Raw genomic sequence first — 21,747 nt, 5'->3', positions numbered from 1 at the left:
ACTCGTGTGTGTGTATGCATTTAGTGTTATACAATTTTATCACATGGGTGGCTTTATGTATCTACCATCGCAATGAGGATACTGAACAGTACACTGATCCCTGATATTGCCCTTTTATAATAACCCTCTCTTCCCTCCTGCACCCCATCCCTGATTCTAAGCATTGGTAACCACTAATCAATCTGTCTTCGATTTCTAAAATTTTGTCGTTTTGCACATGTTATATAGATGGAAGTATGGTAACCTCTTGGGATGGGCTTTTTTCATTCATCATAATTACCTAGCAGTGAACCCAAGTTGTTGTATGTATCTGTAATTCATTGCCTTTGATTAGCAGCATTCAATTTGTTGAACAATTCACCCATTTAGGAACATTTGGGTTGTTTCCAAGTTTGGGCTATTGAATAAAATGCCAATGAACATTCATGTACAGATTTTTGTGTGAATATAAATTTCCATTTCCCTGGGCTAAATTCCGAAGAGTGCAATTTCTGGGTCAGATGATAGTTACGTGTTTAGTTTTATTAAAAACAAAAACGAAAATCGGCCACACTGTTTTCCAGAGTGGCTATCCCAATATACATCCCCCCCCAATAACATATGAGTGATCCAGTTTCTCCACATCCTCCTCAGCCTTTGGTGTTGTCACTATTTTCTACTTCAGCCATTATATAAGTGTGTAGTAATATATCACTGTAATTTGAATTTCCATTTCCCTAATGCAAATTAATGATGCTAAACAACTTCTTGTGATAATTTACCATTTGCATATCAAATGGTATGTGAAAGGTCTATTCACATCTCTAGCCCATTTTCTAATTCTACTGTTTAATTTTCAACTGTTGAATTTTGAGAGTTCTCCATATAATCTACACTCCAGTCGAGACAGTTTTATTTCTTCCTTTCCAATGTATAGGCTTTTAATTTATTTTTATGATTTATTGCAATCACCATAACTTCCGGTACTTTACATGTACAACTTGTACATAACATAATACAAAATATGTTTTTTCTAGGTTATTTGTAGATGCTTTTTTATTAAGTTGAGGTAATTCTCCTCTGTCGTGGGTTGAATTGTGTCCCATGAAAAGATATGTACAAGTTTTAATTCCAGGTGACCTTATTTGGAAATAGGGTCTTTGCACTGTAGTTAAGGATCTTGGGATGAGGTGATTCTGGATTTAGGGTGGGCCTTAAATCCAATGACTGTTGTCCCCATGAGAAAAAAGAGGGAGATTTGACACCAATACACAAAAAGAAAGGCCATATGAAGATAAAATCAGAAATAAAATAGGAGCATTGTAGCAGCGCCTGGGTGGCTCAGTCGGTTGGGTTTCCAACTTCAGCTCAGGTCATGATCTCACAGTTTGTGAGTTCAAGCCCCGCATTGGGCTCTGTGCTGACAGATCAGAGCCTGGAGCATGCTTCTGATTGTGTGTCTCCCACTCTCTCTGCCCCTCTCCTGCTCATGCTCTGTCTCTTTCTCTCAAAAATAAATGTTAAAAATTAAAAAAAAGAAATTAAAGAATTGTATATACAAACAAAGGAACACCAAGAACTTCTACCAGCCAGGTAGCAGAATGGCATGGCACTGATTCTCCTTCAGAGCTTCTAGAGAGAACCGATATTGCCAAAGCTTTATCTTCAGACTTTCGACCTCCAGAACTCTGAAAGAATAAATTTTTCGTTGTTTGTTTTTTTTAATGTTTATTTATTTTTGAGAGACAGAAAGAGAGAGAGTGGGGGAGGGGCAGAGAGAGAGGGAGACACAGAATCCAAAGGAGGCTCCAGGCTCCAAGCTGACATCACAGAGTCCAATGCGGGGCTCAAATCCATGAACCGTGAGATCATGACCTGAGCTGAAGTTGGACGCTTAGCCAACTGAGCCACCCAGGCACTTCTAAATTTCATTTTAAGCCACCCATTTTCTGGCAGTTTGCTACAGGAGCTCTTGGAAACAAATGCATCTTTTATTGTTTAACTTGCTAAGAGTCTTTATCATGAATGAGTACTGAATTTTGTCAGATGCTATTTCTGTATCAATTGATATAATCATTTGCTTTTTTTCTTTAGCCTGTTGATATGATACATTACACTGAATGACTTTGCGTGTTGAACCAGCCTTGCATACCTGAAATAAATCCCACTTGGCCATGGTGTAGAATTCTCCTTGAACATAGTAGGATTCAATCTCCTAGTATCTGGTTGAGAATTTTGAGTCTAAGTTCATGAAAGAATTTGGTCTATGGTTTCTATGTATGATAGTCTATGTACTATCTTTGTCTGGTTTTGGTATCACGGTAATATTAGCCTCATAAAATGAGTTTGAAGTGCTCCCTCTTTTTCTATATTTTGGAAGAGATTGTGTAAAATTGTTGTTAATTATCTTTTAAATGTTTAGTAGAACTATCCAGTAAAAGTATCTAGGCTTGGATATTTCTTTTTCAGCACCTTTTAACTTATGAATTCAATTTCTTTAAGGGTTATAGGGATATTCAGATTATCCATTTTATATTGGGTGAGTTTTGGTAGTTTGTTTTGAGGGAATTGGTTCATTTCTTCTAAGTTGCCAAATACATGAAGGTAAATTTGTTCATTGTATCTCATTATTATATTTTTAATTACTACAAGATATGTGGTGATATCCCATATTTCATTTATGACATTGGTGATTTATATCTTATCTCTTTTTTATTTTTACCAGTCTTGATAGAGGTTTGTAAATATTATTTATCAATTTTTTCAAAGAACCAGATTTTTATTTCATTTAACAATTTTCCTATTTCAATTTCATTTACTCAGTTCTTTATTATTTCCTTTCTTCTATTTGCTCTGGGCTTATTTTACTCTTCTTCTAGTTCCTTGATGTGGAAACTTCAGTTATTGACTTGACACTTTTCTTAATTTCAAATGGAAGCATTTAGTGTTAAAATTTTCTCTCTCAGCACTGCTTTAGTTGCATGTTACATATTTCCATATGTTATATTTCATTTTAATTCAGTTCTATCTATAGCCTGTAAATTTCCTTTGAGATTTCCTTTTTGGTCCATAGATCATTTAGAAGTGTGTTGTATAATTCTCAAGTATTTAGAGACGTTCTTGTCTTCCTGTTCTTGATTTCTAGTTTGATTCCATTGTGCTTAGAGAACAGGCTCTGCATGATTTCAATTCTTTTACATTTGTGGAGATTTGTTTTATGGCCAAGCATATATTCTATCTTGGTAATATTCTGCAGGTGCTTGGGGGGAAACAAATGCATTCCGCTATTGTTGGGTGGTGTTATGTACAAAGAGACATACTTTAAAACACTGTAATACTCACTAAGGTAGACTGTGTTATGAGCCTTAAAACACATCTTAACATATTTAGAAGAAGAGAAATCACACAATGTATGCTCCCAGACAACAATGGAATTAAAGTAGAAATAAATTAACAAAAAGTTTATTGGAAAGTCCCAAAATACATGGAGATTAAACAATACATTTTTTATTTTTTTAAACAACACACGTTTAATTTTTTTTATTTTTTTTAATAAATGAAATTTATTGTCAAATTGGTTTCCATACAACACCCAGTGCTCATCCCAAAAGGTGCCCTCCTCAATACCCATCACCCACCCTCTCTTCCCTCCCACCCCCCATCAACCCTCAGTTTGTTCTTAGTTTTTAACAGTCTCTTATGCTTTGTCTCTCTCCCACTCTAACCTCTTTTTTTTTCCTTCCCCTCCCCCATGGGTTCCTGTTAAGTTTCTCAGGATCCACATAAGAGTGAAACCATATGGTATCTGTCTTTCTCTGTATGGCTTATTTCACTTAGCATCACACTCTCCAGTTCCATCCACGTTGCTACAAAAGGCCATATTTCATTTTTTCTCATTGCCACGTAGTATTCCATTGTGTATATAAACCACAATTTCTTATCCATTCATCAGTTGATGGACATTTAGGCTCTTTCCATAATTTGGCTATTGTTGAGAGTGCTGCTATAAACATTGGGGTACAAGTGCCCCTATGCATCAGTACTCCTGTGTCCCCTGGGTAAATTCCTAGCAGTGCTATTGCTGGGTCATAGGGTAGGTCTATTTTTAATTTTGTGAGGAACCTCCACACTGCTTTCCAGAGCAGCTGCACCAATTTGCATTCCCACCAACATTGCAAGAGGGTTCCCGTTTCTCCACATCCTCTCCAGCATCTATAGTCTCCTGATTTGTTCATTTTGGCCACTCTGCCTGGCGTGAGGTGATACCTGAGTGTGGTTTTGATTTGTATTTCCCTGATAAGGAGCGACGTTGAGCATCTTTTCATGTGCCTCTTGGCCATCCGAATGTCTGCTTTAGAGAAGTGTCTATTCATGTTTTCTGCCCATTTCTTCACTGGGTTATTTGTTTTTCGGGTGTGGAGTTTGGTGAGCTCTTTATAGATTTTGGATACTAGCCCTTTGTCCGATATGTCATTTGCAAATATCTTTTCCCATTCCGTTGGTTGCCTTTTAGTTTTGTTGGTGGTTTCTTTTGCTGTGCAGAAGCTTTTTATCTTCATAAGGTCCCAGTAGTTCATTTTTGCTTTTAATTCCCTTGCCTTTGGGATGTGTCGAGTAAGAGATTGCTACGGCTGAGGTCAGAGAGGTCTTTTCCTGCTTTCTCCTCTAAGGTTTTGATGGTTTCCTGTCTCACATTCAGGTCCTTTATCCATTTTGAGTTTATCTTTGTGAATGGTGTGAGAAAGTGGTCTAGTTTCAACCTTCTGCATGTTGCTGTCCAGTTCTCCCAGCACCATTTGTTAAAGAGGCTGTCTTTTTTCCATTGGATGTTCTTTCCTGCTTTGTCAAAGATGAGTTGGCCATACATTTGTGGGTCTAGTTCTGGGGTTTCTATTCTATTCCATTGGTCTATGTGTCTGTTTTTGTGCCAATACCATGCTGTCTTGATGATGACAGCTTTGTAGTAGAGGCTAAAGTCTGGGATTGTGATGCCTCCTGCTTTGGTCTTCTTCAAAATTCCTTTGGCTATTCGGGGCCTTTTGTGGTTCCGTATGAATTTTAGGATGGCTTGTTCTAGTTTCGAGAAGAATGCTGGTGCAATTTTGATTGGGATTGCATTGAATGTGTAGATAGCTTTGGGTAGTATTGACATTTTGACAATATTTATTCTTCCAATCCATGAGCAGGGAATGTCTTTCCATTTCTTTATATCTTCTTCAATAACCTTCATAAGCTTTCTATAGTTTTCAGCATACAGATCCTTTACATCTTTGGTTAGATTTATTCCTGGTATTTTATGCTTCTTGGTGCAATTGTGAATGGGATCAGTTTCTTTATTTGTCTTTCTGTTGCTTCATTGTTAGTGTATAAGAATGCATTGATTTCTGTACATTGATTTTGTATCCTGCAACTTTGCTGAATTCATGAATCAATTCTAGCAGCCTTTGGTGGAGTCTATCGGATTTTCCATGTATAATATCATGTCATCTACAAAAAGCGAAAGCTTGACTTCATCTTTGCCAATTTGGATGCCTTTGATTTCCTTTTGTTGTCTGATTGCTGATGCTAGAACTTCCAGCACTATGTTAAACAACAGCGGTGAGAGTGGGCATCCCTGTCGTGTTCCTGATCTCAGGGAAAAAGCTCTCAGTTTTTCCCCGTTGAGGATGATGTTAGCTGTGGGCTTTTCATAAATGGCTTTTATGATCTTTAAGTATGTTCCTTCTATCCCGACTTTCTCAAGGGTTTTTATTAGGAAAGGGTGCTGGATTTTGTCAAAGGCCTTTTCTGCATCGATTGACAGGATCATATGGTTCTTATCTTTTCTTTTTGTTAATGTGATGTATCACGTTGATTGATTTGCGAATGTTGAACCAGCCCTGCATCCCATGAATGAATTCCACTTGATCATGGTGAATAATTCTTTTTATATGCCATTGAATTCGATTTGCTAGTATCTTATTGAGAATTTTTGCATCCATATTCATCAGGGATATTGGCCGGTAGTTCTCTTTTTTTACTGGGTCTCTGTCCGGTTTAGGAATCAAAGTAATACTGGCTTCATAGAATGAGTCTGGAAGTTTTCCTTCCCTTTCTATTTCTTGGAATAGCTTGAGAAGGATACGTATTATCTCTGCTTTAAACGTCTGGTAGAACTCCCCTGGGAAGCCATCTGGTCCTGGACTCTTATTTGTTGGGAGATTTTTGATAACCGATTCAATTTCTTCGCTGGTTATGCGTCTGTTCAAGCTTTCTATTTCCTCCTGATTGAGTTTTGGAAGAGTGTGAGTGTTCAGGAATTTGTCCATTTCTTCCAGGTTGTCCAATTTGTTGGCATATAATTTTTCATAGTATTCCCTGATAATTGTTTGTATCTCTGAGGGATTGGTTGTAATAATTCCATTTTCATTCATGATTGTATCTATTTGGGTCATCTCCCTTTTCTTTTTGAGAAGCCTGGCTAGAGGTTTGTCAATTTTGTTTATTTTTTCAAAAAACCAACTCTGGGTTGCATTGATCTGCTCTACAGTTTTTTTAGATTCTATATTGTTTATTTCTGCTCTGATCTTTATTATTTCTCTTCTGCTGCTGGGTTTAGGCTGCCTTTGCTCTTCTGCTTCTATTTCCTTTAGGTGTGCTGTTAGATTTTGTATTTGGGATTTTTCTTGTTTCTTGAGATAGACCTGGATTGCAATGTATTTTCCTCTCAGGACTGCCTTCGCTGCGTCCCAAAGCGTTTGGATTGTTGTATTTTCATTTTCGTTTGTTTCCATATATTTTTAAATTTCTTCTCTAATTGCCTGGTTGACCCACTCATTCGTTAGTAGGGTGTTCTTTAACCTCCATGCTTTTGGAGGTTTTCCAGACTTTTTCTTGTGGTTGATTTCAAGCTTCATCGCACTGTGGTCTGAAAGTATGCATGGTATGATTTCAAATCTTGTATACTTATGAAGGGCTGTTTTGTGACCCAGTACATGATCTATCTTGGAGAAGGTTCCATGTGCACTCGAGAAGAAAGTATATTCTGTTGCTGTGGGATGCAGAGTTCTAAATATATCTGTCAAGTCCATCTGATCCAATGTCTCATTCAGGACCCTTGTTTCTTTATTGACCGTGTGTCTAGATGATCTATCCATTTCTGTAAGTGGGGTGTTAAAGTCCCCTGCAATGACCACATTCTCATCAATAAGGTTGCTTATGTTTATGAGTAGTTGTTTTATATATTTGGGGGCTCCGGTATTCGGCGCATAGACATTTATAATTGTTAGCTCTTCCTGATGGATAGACCCTGTGATTATTATATAATACCCTTCTTCATCTCTTGTTACAGCCTTTAATTTAAAGTCTAGTTTGTCTGATATAAGTATGGCTACTCCAGCTTTCTTTTGGCTTCCAGTAGCATGATAAATAGTTCTCCATCCCCTCACTCTCAATCTAAAGGTGTCCTCAGGTCTAAAATGAGTCTCTTGTAGACAGCAAATAGATGGGTCTTGTTTTTTTATCCATTCTGATACTCTATGTCTTTTGGTTGGCGCATTTAATCCATTTACATTCAGTGTTATTATAGAAAGATACGCGTTTAGAGTCATTGTGATGTCTGTATGTTTTATGCTTGTAGTGATGTCTCTGGTACTTTGTCTCACAGAGTCCCCCTTAGGATCTCTTGTAGGGCTGGTTTAGTGGTGACAAATTCCTTCAGTTTTTGTTTGTTTGGGAAGACCTTAATCTCTCCTTCTATTCTAAATGACAGACTTGCTGGATAAAGGATTCTCGGCTGCATATTTTTTCTGTCTAGCACACTGAAAATCTCGTGCCAATTCTTTCTGGCCTGCCAAGTTTCAAAAGAGAGTCCAGTCACGAGTCTTATAGGTCTCCCTTTATATGTGAGGGCACGTTTACCCCTTGCTGCTTTCAGAATTTTCTCTTTATCCTTGTATTTTGCCAGTTTCACTATGATATGTCGTGCAGAAGATCGATTCAAGTTACGTCTGAAGGGAGTTCTCTGTGCCTCTTGGATTTCAATGCCTTTTTCCTTCCCCAGTTCAGGGAAGTTCTCAGCTATTATTTCTTCAAGTACCCCTTCAGCACCTTTCCCTCTCTCTTCCTCCTCTGGGATACCAATTTTGCATATATTATTTCTTTTTAGTGTATCACTTAGTTCTCTACTTTTCCCCGTATACTCCTGGATTTTTTTATCTCTCTTTTTCTCAGCTTCCTCTTTTTCCATAACTTTATCTTCTAGTTCACCTATTCTCTCCTCTGCCTCTTCAATCCGAGCCGTGGTGGTTTCCATTTTGTTTTGCATTTCATTTAAAGCGCTTTTCAGCTCCTCGTGACAGTTCCTTAGTCCCTTGATCTCTGTAGCAAGAGATTCTCTGCTGTCCTCTATACTGTTTTCAAGCCCAGCGATTAATTTTATGACTATTATTCTAAATTCACTTTCTGTTATATTATTTAAATCCTTTTTGATCAGCTCATTAGCTGTTGTTATTTCCTGGAGATTCTTCTGAGGGAATTCTTCCGCTTGGTCATTTTGGATAGTCCCTGGCATGGTGAGGACCTGCAGGGCACTTCCCCTGTGCTGTGGTGTATAACTGGAGTTGGTGGGCCGGGCCACAGTCAGTCCTGATGTCTGCCCCCAGCCCACCGCTGGAGCCACAGTCAGACTGGTGTGTGCCTTCTCTTCCCCTCTCCTAGGGGCAGGATTCACTGTGGGGTGGCATGGCCCTTCTGGGCTACTTGCACACTGCCAGGCTTGTGATGCTGGGGATCTGGTGTATTAGCGGGGTGGGTAGGCAAGGTGCACAGGGGCAGGAGGGGCAGGCTTAGCTTCCTTCTCCTTAGGTGATCCACTTCAGGAGGGGCCCTGTGGCAGCGGGAGGGAGTCAGATCCGCTGCTGGAGGTTTGGCTCTGCAGAAGCACAGAGTTAGGTGTTTGCGCGGAGCGAGCAAGTTCCCTGGCAGGAACTGGTTCTCTTTGGGATTTTGGCTGGGGGATGGGCGGGGGAGATGGCTCTGGCGAGCGCCTTTGTTCCCCACCAAACTGAGCTCTGTCGTCCGGGGGCTCAGCAGCTCTCCCTCCCTTTGTCCTCCAGCCTTCCTGCTTTTAGAGCAGAGCTGTTAACTTATGACCTCCCAGACGCTAAATCGCGCTTGCTGTCGGAACACAGTCCGTCAGGCCCCTCCGCTTTTGCAAGCCAGACTCGGGGGCTCTGCTTGGCCGGCGAGCCGCCTCTCCGCCCCGGCTCCCTCCTGCCAGTCTGTGGAGCGCGCACCACCTTGCCGCCCTTCCTACCCTCTTCCGTGGGCCTCTCGTCTGCGCTTGGCTCTGGAGATTCCGTTCTGCTAATCCTCTGGCGGTTTTCTGGGTTATTTAGGCAGGTGTAGGTGGAATCTAAGTGATCAGCAGGACGCGCGATGAGCCCAGCGTCCTCCTACGCCGCCATCTTCCCTCATCCCTCTCACGTTTAATTTTTTTAATGTTTAGTTATTTTTGACAGAGAAAGACAGAGTGTGAGTGGGGGAGGGGCAGAGAGAGATGGAGACACAAAATCGAAGCAGGCTCCAGGCTCTGAGCTGTCAGCACAGAACCTGACACGGGGCTTGAAACCACGGACCATGAGATCATGACCTGAGCCAAAGTAGAATGCTCAACCAACTGAGCCACCCAGGTGCCCCTAAACAACACACTTTTAAATAACACATGGGTCAAAGAGGAAAGCTCAAGAGAAATTTTAAAATATTTTTAACTAATGGAAATGAAAACAACTTGTAAAAATTTGTGGTATGCAACAGAAGCAGTGCTTAGAGAGACATTTGCAGCATTGAATGCGTATATTAGAAAAAAAAAGATTTAAAATCAATCATGTAAGCTTGCACCTTAGGAAACTAGAAAAAGAAGAAAAATTAAATCCAAAGTAAGGAGAAGAAAAGGAAAATTAGAGCAGAAATCAATGGAATTGGAAACAGGAATTCAATACAGAAAACCAATGAAATCAAAACTGGCTATTGGAAAAGATCGATAAAACTGGTAAGACTGTAATTTGTCTAATTAAGAATAAAATAAAGAGAACACGAATTACTAGTATCAGAAAAGAAAGAGGGTCATGACTATAGATACCATGGACATCAAAAGGATAATAAAAAATATTAGGAATAACTCTCTGCCCACAAAGTTGATAACCTGGATAAAATGGACCAATTCCTAGAAAGACACAATCTGCTAAAACTCACACAAGAAGAAGTAGACAATTTTGGCAACCCTGTATCTACTATATATCTATTAAAGAAATTGAATCAATAATTAACAACCTTCCAAAACAGAAAGCACCAGGCCCAGATGAGTTCACTGGTGAATTCTACCAAACATTTAAGGAAGAAATTTTACCAATTCTCTACAATCTCTTTCAGAAGATAGAACAGAGAGAATATTTCCTAACTCATCCTATGATGTCAACATCACCTCAATATTAAAATCAGACAAAACATTACAAGAAAAAAAAACTATAGACCAATATTTCTCATGAAAATAGATGCAAAAATCCCAACAAAATACTAGTAAATCAACTCCAACAATGTATAGAAAGAATTCCACACCATGGCCAAGTGGAATTTATCTCAGGTATGCAAAACTGGCTCAAAATTTGAAAATGAACTAATGCAATCTATCACATTAACAGGTTTCTTAAAATCACATGATCATATCAGCATATGCAGAAGTATCAGACAAAGTCACATGATCATATCAGCATATGCAGAAGAAGTAGACAAAGTCCAACGTCCATTTGTGATTAAAAAAAAAAAACTCCAGGAATATAGGGGAACTTCCTCAACTTGATAAAGAACATCTACAAAAAACCTGCAGCTAACATCATCCTTAATGATGAGAAACTAGATCTTTCCTACTAAGATCAGGAGCAAGACAAGGATGTTCCCTGTCATTACTCCTTTTCAACCTTATTCTGGAAGTTATAGCTAATGCAATAATATACAAAAAGGAAACAAAAAATATACAGATTGTGAAGGAAATGACAAATGACATGATTGCCTATGTAGAAAATCCAAAAGAATCAACAAAAAAACCTTCTGGAATTAATAGTGATTAAAGCAAGGTTTCACGATGCAAGGTTAATGCACAAAAGTACATTGCTTTCCTACATACCAACAATGAACAAGTGGAATTTGAAATTAAAAACACAATACCATTTATATTAGCAACCCCCCCCAATGAAATGAAATACTTTGAGTATAAATGTAACAAAATCCGTATAAGAGCTGTAGGAGGAAAACTAGAAAACTCTGATGAAAGAAATAAAACAAAATAAATGGAGAGATATTCTATGTTTCAATAGAATAGGAAGACTCAATATTTTCAAGATGTCAGTTCCTCTCAACTCGATCTATAGAGTCAGTGTTATTCCAGTCAAAATACCAGCAAGTTAGGTGTGCCTGGGTGGCTCAGTTGATAAGGTGCCCGACTTCGATTCAGGTCATGATCTTGTGGTTCGTGGGTTCCAGCCTTGTGTCGGGCTCTGTGATGACAGCCTGGAGCCTGCTTCAGATTCTGTGTCTCCCTCTCTTTCGGCCCCTCCCCCTGCTCGCACTTTGTCTCTGTCTCTCTCTCCCAAAAATAAATAAACATTAAAATTTTTTTTCTAAATCCCAGCAAGTTATTTTGTGGATATTGACAAAATTATTCTAAAGTTTGTATGGAAAAGCAAAAGACCCGGAATAGCTAACACAATACTGGGGGAGAAGAACAAATTTGAAAGACTGACTTCCAAATTTGGAAAAACAAATTTCAAGACTTCCTGTAAAGCCATAGTAATCAAGACTGTATAGTATTGGTGAAAACAAATAGACAAATAAATCAATGGAACAGAATAGAGAGCCCTGAAACAGACCCACCTGCATATAAAAGAGTCAACTGATCTTTTTTTTAAAATTTATTTACTTATTTTGAGAGAGACAGGCAACGAGAGAGAAAGGCAGAGAGAGGGAGAGATAGAGATCCCAAGCAGGCTCTCCACTGCCAGCACGGAGCAGGACGCAGGGCTCGAACTCATGAACCATGAAATCATGACCTGAGCAGAAACCAAGAGTCAGACATTTAACCTACTGAGCCACCCAGGTGCCCCCAGCTGATCTTTGACAAAGGAGCAAAGGCAGTACAGTGGAGCAAAGATGATCTTTTCAACAAATGGTGCTGGAATAACTGGCTGCCTATGTACAAAAAAATGAATCGAGACTCAGATTTTATACCCTTCACAAAAATAATCTCAAAATGGATCATAGATAGAAATTAAAAAAGCAAAATATAAAAATTCTAAAACATAATATGAGAAAATCTAGATGACCTTAAGTATAGTAATGAATTTTTTAGATACAACACCAAAAGCACAATCCATGAAAGAAATAATTGATAATCTAGACTTTATTAAAACTAAAATATTCTGCTCTGCAAAAGACACTGTCAAGAGAGTGAGAAAACAAGCTACAGACTAAAAGAAACCATTTGCAAAAGACATGTCTGATAATGGTCTGCTATCTAAAATATACAAAGAACTCTTAAAACTCAATAATAAAACAAATAACTGGATAAAAAAATATCTGTATTAGGGGTGCCTGGGTGGCTCAGTCAGTTAAGTGTCCAACTTTGGCTCAGGTCATGATCTCACGGTTTGTGAGTTCAAGCCCCGCATGGGGCTTTGTGCTGACAGCCCAGAGCCTGGAGCCTGCTTCAGATTCTGTGTCTCCCTCTCTCTCTGCCCCTCCCCTGCTTGAGCTCTGTCTTGCTCTCTCTCAAAAATAAATAAAATACATTAAAAAATATATCCGGATTAAAGACCTTAACAGACATCTCACCAAAGATGATATATAGATGGCAAATAAGCATATGAAAAGATGCTTCACATCATATGTCATCAGGGGGATGCAAGTTAAAACAATGAGATACTACCTCACACATATCGGAATGACCAAATTCCAGAACACTGACAACACCAAATGCTGGTGAAGATGTGGAGCAACAGGAACTCTCATTCATTAATGGTGGGAATGCAAAATAGTACAGGCACTTTGGAAGACAAGTTTGGTGTTTTTTTTTTACAAAACTAAACACAATCCCACCACATTATCCAGCAATTATGCTTCTTGGTATTTACCCCCCAAAAGTTTAAAATTTATACCCATGCAAAAATCTGCATGTGAATTTTTTGTAGCAACCTTATTTATAATTGCCCAAACTTTGAAGCAATCAAGATGCCCTTCAGTAGGTGAATGGATCAATAAACTGTGGTATACACAAACAATGGAATATTATTCAGTGCTAAAAAGAAGAGCTATTAAGCAATGAAGAGATATGGAGGGACATTAAATGTTTATTACTAGATGAAAAAACCAATCTGGAAAGTCTATATCCTATATGATTTCAATTTTCATATTCTGGAAAAGGCAAAACTATGGAGACAATATAAAGATCATTGGTTTCAAGGGGTGAGTAGTGAGGAAAGCATAAATAGGTGGAGCACAGAGGATTTTTAGGGCAGTGAATATACTCTATGTGATAATATAATAGCACATACATGCCATTATACATTTGTCCAAACCCATAGAAATTTTGTCTATTTTATTAGGGAACTCCTATTTAAATCTGTCATTTTAGCAGACAGTCTCTTTTATTTTGTTTTATTTATGTTTTACACACAGGTCTCAGCCTACTTTTGTGAGCTGTGGTTCTAATGCTAGTTTAATTTTTAGAATCTCTGCAGTATTGTTTTGGTCTCTTTGGTTTATCTGCTGTCACTAGGGCTTCTGTTTGTCCCTCATCCTATTGCCTGAGAGGGTGGAAGTGTTTCTCTAGATCAGGCTGCTGGGTGTCTCTCAGTGGGGGATTGATATGGTGGGACACTCCTACTGGTACCCCTGACTGCTCCTGTGTCTCTGGGGGCAGGGGGAGTCTCAGACACACACAAAGAGCCTTCCAGAACTGAACATTTGCTGTGACTTCATTCCTTTTGTCTGTTCTACCCTCCCACCTCAATATCTCTAGATGAAAGTGAGTTCTCAGGCCTAGTGAGGAAAGAAAATGCTTCCTTTGTCTACGATTGTTAGTGTGGCTTCTGATGACTCACCCAGTGGTGTTGGGCTCACATGATGTCAAAGGAACTTTCATTAGATCTGGTGGAAGAATAATCCTCCCTGGGCTGCCCTCTGTGGGTAGGTTGGGATCTGGAAATGCCAGAACTGGCTACCCTTCTTCTGTTGGGTAGAAAGACATAAAACACCTTGCCACTGTGTTATTTCCAGGGCTCCACACCATTTTGCTTTCTTCTTACTGTCTTTCAGAGTTCTCCCTTGGTTGTCTCTTACATTATTTCCAGGGAGGGTTTACACTTGTGTTTAGCAGAAAGAAGCAAGGAGAAGCATGATCTATGCCCTTTTATCCAGACCAGAAATTTCCCTCAAGTTTTTTTTTAAAATATAATTTATTGTCAAATTGGCTAATATACAGTCTTCGTTTTGGGGGTCCCTCAAGTTTTAAGAGTGTAAAAAGGTCCTCATACCACAAAGTTTGAAAACAGTTGGCCTTCCAAAAGAGTGAGCTGCCCCTATTATTTGGAGGACCACGCAAGAGCCCCCTACCCAAAAACCTAGCCCACCACCGTACTTGAAATTCTTGGTACTATACAAGCATCTTCCAAAGGGCTATGATAAGGGACAATACTTTGGGGAATACTATAGAGGCATTGGCTCACTCGATTAACTGGTTATTACCCATTGCAAAGTCAGAGAGTATAGAAGTTCTCCAGGATGGAACAGAAGACTGTCAGATAAGTATTAGAAGAAAAGGTCAAGTTTAAGAGATGTTCTTCATGCTGCAGGGGAACTAGAGTGAGAGTTCTAGCTGCTTGCAGGGTTACAGACAAGGACTAGGAGTAGAATGAAGATACAGAGATCATGGGAAGATCAGAGGAAATAGTACAGAAAGCCAAATCCTGGCCCCCTTCCTAATTCTGCACACCCAAAGACTTCTTTCATTTTATTTTTCATACTTAATGACAGGCAAAAGGAATCAGGGAATTAACAAACATTTTGAAAAATTAGAAGAAAAAGCACACCATTGTCCTGAGACCCCTGGTTTTCTGTACTCAATAGCCAAGTTCTCTGTCACAGCCAGGCCACCTGGTCCAGCTGCTTCTGTGCCAGAGGTTGGCGGTTTAGAGAGAGGGCAATTGATACTGTGATAAATTGAGACACGTGATTTAGGATAGACACAATGCAGCACCTTCTAACTCAATGCAGTTTCCTTCTTCCCAGTGCTCTATATCCATGCTGTCCTGGTTCTGGTCATGCCTTTCCAAAAATTAAAATTTGCATACAGAAAATAGCTACTCTTTCTGATGGAAACTTTATTGGGGAAGGCTAAGTGGCTCTCTCCTGCCCTCAAAGGCCCCATTTCATTTCTCCTGGAAGTTAGACACATCTCTGGCTATGCTTAAATGATGACTTCCAAATGTCTTTAAAGTGTTCAAAATAAAAAGGACAACATGGGGATTTAGTGGCCATTAAAGTTCCCAGAAACTTTTCCCCCCAAACAGAGATTTTTCAGGTTTTATTTGGCCATGATTTTCGCCATCATTTTTGTCTTCTAGTTTGGGTCTCAATATCTGTTATGGGATGGGCTCATGGTGGGAGCTTATGACAACGTAAGCACGCTGCTCCCGCCCCCTCCCCCCCCACACCCCGCCCCAAACCTTTTAAAAGCTGCTCTCGGTATAAGTGCTTGAAGGCAGAGTAAGCATTAATTCTCACACAAGGCAAGCCATGGAAGAGGCCATGGTGCCTACCGACAAATACACAAATAGAGCCTATTTTGTGCCACATATAGTGCTAACCACTGGGGAAGCAATAATGAACAAGACAGACACAATCTCTGCCTTCCCTATCAACACAGTGGGAAGTCATTTTGAGCACAGACCAGAATGAGGACAAACGAAAATCAAGGATTGGGGAACTATAAACGTGATTTAAACATTTTCAACATTTTTTAAAATAGGAGACATATAAATGCCCAAAGAAGTTGAGATCTGTAGAAGCTCAACAATATCACCATAGAATAAGAATGGCGACCTCCAAATCTAGTGTGAGACAGTATTTTCTAGGACTACAACACAGTGTCCTGTAAATAAGTAACAGTTGGCAAGACAATACTTCCAGACCATTTTATTGCCCAGATTCCCAATACTCAGCACCATAATCAATCCTTAAATTGTAAAGAAAAGATGGTGCTCAGAAATTGTCCATCCCTAATACAGCAACAATACACTTCAGAGCCAAAAGCTACATATTTACCGATGAACTTTAAAAAAAAAAATGTCCCATGAGTCTGGGTGGCTCAGTCGGTTGAGTGTCCCACTCTTGATTTCAGCTCAGGTCACGATCCCAGAGTCTTGGAGCCCCAAGTCATGCTCCATGGAGCTTGCTCAAGATTTTCTCTCTCTCCCTCTGCCCCTCCCCCACTCATGTTTTTTCTCTCTCTCTTTCAAAAAAATTAAAAAATATATATGTACAAGATATGTCACATATTTCCATTACCATACATTACTTAAACCTTTGAGATCATTCTCTAGCCCATTCAATAGAATTTCCTGTAAACTGAAAGTGATTCTGTGAGAAGCAGATAAAAATAAAAGTTCCCTTCCTTTGGATAAATTTACTCTACTTTGGGAAATTATTTTAAAACTGAAAAAGTCAGGGAAAAAATCTCTATATTAACAAGACTGTGAATAAATAGCAACATGAAGATTAGTACCTGATTTAAACAAAACTCAGAACTGCAATTCCCCTCACTACCCTGGTTGGATTAAAAAGCAAAACAAGGGAGGCCAACTTTTGATTTCGGCTCAGGTCGGGATCTCACGGTTGGTGAGTTCAAGTCCCACGTCAGGCCCTACACTGACAGCACAGAGTCTTCTTGGGATTCTCTCTCTCTCTCAAAATGAATAAATAAACATTTTTAAAAAATAAATAAAAATCAAAACAAGCAACACATATGTGGTTGAAATATGTGTAATAGCTGTTAAAAATCAGTGCTTATTATTAAAAAAAGCTAATCCAAAGTGTATGCTTTTTACTTAACCAATGTTTTTAAGAGATTTTTTTAGTGCCTCATATTTTGGTCGTGGTTTTTCACTCCAGTACTTAATGCCTACAACGTGGCAGGCACTTTGCTTATAGGGAATTATTCTTTTAATATACCACAGCAAAAATATTCCTTTAAATAACCATATTCAACATGAGGCATTTGCAGTGATTTAATTTTCAGCAACTTCACATATAATTGCGTCATTTTTGACTTATAATATAACCAAATTATCATTTACTTTTTGGATTTGACTGTGAAACCGAAGTTCAATTATATTACTGCTGTAAAATGCATAGCACATACCTCCAGAAAATGAAAACATTAACATATCTTCTTAAAAGGTGACTAATATATATTACAAGTATCTGAAATGATATGGGTGAACTTTTTTCAGAAGACGTTTTTTATGAAAATGATTTTCCTGCAATGGAATTTAACCTAAGACTTCCTAAGAAGTCGTAAGAAAGATTTTGATTAAATCAAATTTTAATGGAGTGTAATTGACATATAATATTATACAGAAAGATTCTGATTAAAATCTGTCTTGCTTAGTTGTACAGAAAACTGATTTTAAATATGTATGTGAAAATTATTTCTGAATGCTTGAGGTTTGAGAAGTTAATTCATTCTTTTATTTTTCCAGCTTTACTGACATATAATTGACATATAATAATGTGTAAGTGTAAGGTGTACAATGTGTTGATTTGATACACTTCTATATTGTGAAATGATTACCACCATAGTGTTACCTAACACCTCCATCACATCACATAATTACCATTTCTTTTTTTGTGGTGAGAACATTTAAGATCTGCTCCCTTAGCAAGTCTCAAGTATATATCCAGTATTATTAACTTGAGTCACCACGCTGTACATTAGATCCCCCAGAACTTATTCATCTTCTAACTGGAAATTTGTAACTTTTGACAAACACCCCCCAGCTCCTGGTAGCCATCATTCTACTCTGTTTCTATGAGTTTGGATTTTGTAGATTCCACTTATAAGTGATACTCTAAAGTATTTGTCTTTCTCTGTCTGGCTTATTTCACTTAGCAGAATGCTCTCAAGGTCCATCCATGTTGTTCCAAATGGCAGCATTTCAGATGATTCATTCTTCCAACAAACATTTACTATGAGCCCACTATGTGCCAGGCACCAGGCTTGACACCAAAAAACGGGACATTCTTTCTGCCCAAGAAATAAGTCCAGGTAGCACATCAAATTTCACATTGATAAAAACAGTATCAATCATTTCACAGCCACATCTGGATCAACTGAGGGGCACTACCAATGACAAGTACAGATTACTGAAATCTCCCTCTCTCGGACTTCTATACGTATGTAAGCATAGGAAGCAATATATTATACCATATTTCCATTCCATCTGCTAGACTGACACCATCAAATTTTGCTATGGGCCAGCTAGATTATCTGTGTACAGATATGCAGTATACACTATATGCCAGCAAAACCAGTTATGTAGTCATTTAAGAACAAAGGCTCTGAAGTATTTATTGGTCACTCTGATTGGGCCTTGTTCTAAAAGTCACAATCAAATAAAACCTTAACATCATCCAAGTTATTTTTTAAACAATGAGAAATTGTATACAAGGTATAAACCCAATTTTGTAATGTGATATATATACTTTCAAAGGAAATATATATATAAGAAATTATATATATATAAATTATATACATATATATATATATATATATATATATAAAAGAAATTCAACCAAATCTTTGAGTGGTTGAATTGTTGGTGATTTTTATTTTCTTATTTATATGTTTTCATAGTTTCAACCTTTCCACAATGACCATACACTACACTTGTAATCAGTAAATTATATATATATATACACTATTAAATTATATATATAACATATATATTACATATATAAACTAGCTAACTAATTAACTACTATTAGTTAGCTAGTTAGTTACAGTAAAAACCATTCTTGTAACTATTCCAAAACTGCTGTCTAGTATAGGCCTGCATAAGGCCTCGCACAAGGAAATAGCTATTGACTACATGTGTGATTTTAGGGGGCTGGTGCAGAAGACCCAGGGATAACCAAATTAGCTAATGACTGGAAGCTCTTTAAGAAGGAACAAAGACTTTCACTGTCTAAAGTTAAGGTTTAAAATGAATATTCCTGGGGGAAGGGAAAATTGTGACATGACATAGTCCCATTGGCACAGAAGCTGAGAAAGGTGTTCTAGCTGTTCCAACTCTGAGTCCTGGTTAGATCACAGGATAAAAGCAATATTGCCTTCTGGTGATTCCATAGAACACATGTGTTTAAACATTTAGTAATGAACATCTAGAGAACTATTACTAACTACCATATAGTTTCGAAAAGTAGCACTTTTGATTATACAACTTGTCTAATATTCTTTGTAGGAACCCCGGAAAATATGGAAATGCTGGGGAATACATGAAAATCATCTATAATCCCATCAGCCAGAGGTAATCACCATGAGCACTTTGGTATATAACATTCTAGCAATTTATCTAGTCAAATGTGTGGATCTGCTCTTTCACTTAATATTTTATCCTGGACATTTTCTTATGTCATTAAATATGCTTAGTAAACCTCATCCTAATGACTGCCTAATACTGCCAATTGCTTAACAATATCAGCATGACTGTAAATAATATTATTGTACCTAGCTAACATCATAAAAACAGATTCAAATGTATCTGGTACTTGAGAAAATGAGCCAAGAGATTTTCTGAATTAGTGATCTCTCCTGGGTCTAACCAACATCAGGATTTTGACTTTAAAAATTATTTTGTTTTGCTTGGATCCCTAAAAACACCCATGCCATGTACAACAATAAATCACTCGCGGATTTTCCAAAATACAGTCTTAGGCTTGGAAAACAGCAGCACCTAAAGAAATCTTAGAGAGTGAAGCATAGTGAAGCCCTCCAAGCCCAGCTCTGCCTGTTGTAACAACGCAAGTTGATCACAGTGAGTTCCCTTAAAGGAAACACTAAACTGAAACAGAAAAAACCACAACTGTCCCTAGTGCAAACTTCAGCTTATGAGTAAATTAATCTGTTCACCTTCCCAATCAAGAAAAGGAAAGCTACTGTGATTTTTCAGAGAAAATTTTTTTTAATTCAGATGCTACATAAAACAATTACATTTACGACATGGCCTATATTTGCTAAGCTAGAGTTCTAACATTTATTTTATTCTGCAAACGAATCATAATTCCCTTGAAGTGCAAGAGAAGAACACATGTAAAAATTCATGATTTGAGTTTAAAAGAAAACCGTTCCCAATCATCTTTGATGGTTTGGAGACACTTCCCTTACCTGCAAAGCAGCTTAGGATCAGACAGACCTTCCAAAATGCGAACACCATTGTGTCGAGGTTCCTTGAGCTCAGGCGAGGCCCGGTAGCTTGTCTGGGCTAGGCCCGGTAGCTTGCCTGGGCTAGGCTGAGTGTCAAACTGGCTTCTTCAATCACACCAAGGTTTGCCAGGCTTATCTGCTGGTATCACGGAGCAAACAGCTTCTTTGGGCTTACTTATTGGGTATACTCCTTTCTCACAGCAGATGTGTGTTTCTTTGAAACACTTTTCATGGGGCGTGTTTCTTGATATATTTGCTACTGTGTTAATAATAAACCCATGTATTTAAATTCTTCAAGCTCTTTGTACACAGATTCTCTAAGTTTTATTGTTTAAAATCATACTTATTAAAAAATTAAATTTGGGGGGACTATACAGTTGGAAGTGAACCTATGCAAATAAAAGCTGACAAGGCTAATTAATTTCAAATATTTCCATAAAAGTCTTACAGTATGGATCCACTAACCTCCTTTTACAAATTTAGTAAATTCGTGCTCTGAGATTTTCTCAGGAGACAGGGTTCACAGGAAGGACACAGGAGTTATGAAGCAAAAAGTATTCATTTCTTGTGTGAACCAACTGTGGACACATCACACTTTTTTTTGAAGACCTGGTGGTTCTCACTACCTCGGCAGTGGAATGAATAGTATGCTTTGGCCTCCCTGGTCAGAAACCCTGTAGTATTTATCCACCCACCTAACTTTGTAAAATCAGGTGAGTGAATAAACGCTTTAAGACTTCCATTGGAGGGGCTCCTGGGTTGCTTGGTGGGTTAAGCATCCAACTCTAGATTTCAGCTCAGGTCACAACCTCACGGTTCAAGAGTTCAAGCCCCACATGATCTCATGGTTCAAGAGTTCAAACCCCACACCTGGCTCTGTGCTGAATGTGTAGATCCTGCTTGGGATTCTCTCATTCCCTCTCTCTCTCTCTGCCCCTCCCCCACTCATGCTCGCTCTCTCTCAAAAATAAATAAACTTAAATAATAATAAAAATAATAAAGACTTTCATCGGATAAATCTGAATTTTTGCAGAATTAGGTTACTGAGTAGGTGCAATAGGGTTTCCTGGGAAAGGGAGTTCCCTAGGAGAGCATGACAGGCTGCACAGGTGAGAAGCCTTCATAACAGTGTTCCTCTTGTGTTTACATTCAGATGCAGGAAGGCCTCCTCTGGCTCTTCTTTCACAATACCTAAGTCCTGTTGTTTTTACCTGTGCAATGGCTCTCACATTTGTCCTTTCACAAATTTGCTGCTT

At 38.4% G+C, this 21,747-nt stretch overlaps 1 protein-coding gene across 2 annotated transcripts in view; it reads right to left on the bottom strand.

The window, feature by feature from the left end:
- The window catches only part of VSIG1 (V-set and immunoglobulin domain containing 1), a 42,758-nt gene extending 22,209 nt beyond the window's left edge, over positions 1–20,549 (bottom strand). For both annotated transcript variants that reach the window (XM_027054914.2, XM_027054915.2), the window contains exon 1: positions 20,453–20,549. In XM_027054914.2, coding sequence (XP_026910715.1) covers positions 20,453–20,501 — 49 coding nt within the window. In that variant the 5' untranslated portion in view covers positions 20,502–20,549. The remainder of the gene's footprint in view (positions 1–20,452) is intronic.
- Between the last annotated feature and the right edge of the window lie 1,198 nt (positions 20,550–21,747).

The sequence above is a fragment of the Acinonyx jubatus genome, chromosome X (assembly GCF_027475565.1).
Source record: "Acinonyx jubatus isolate Ajub_Pintada_27869175 chromosome X, VMU_Ajub_asm_v1.0, whole genome shotgun sequence".
Lineage (NCBI taxonomy): Eukaryota > Metazoa > Chordata > Mammalia > Carnivora > Felidae > Acinonyx > Acinonyx jubatus.
The sequence above is the reverse complement of the archived record's forward strand: the minus strand, read 5'-3'. Positions and strand labels throughout refer to the sequence as shown.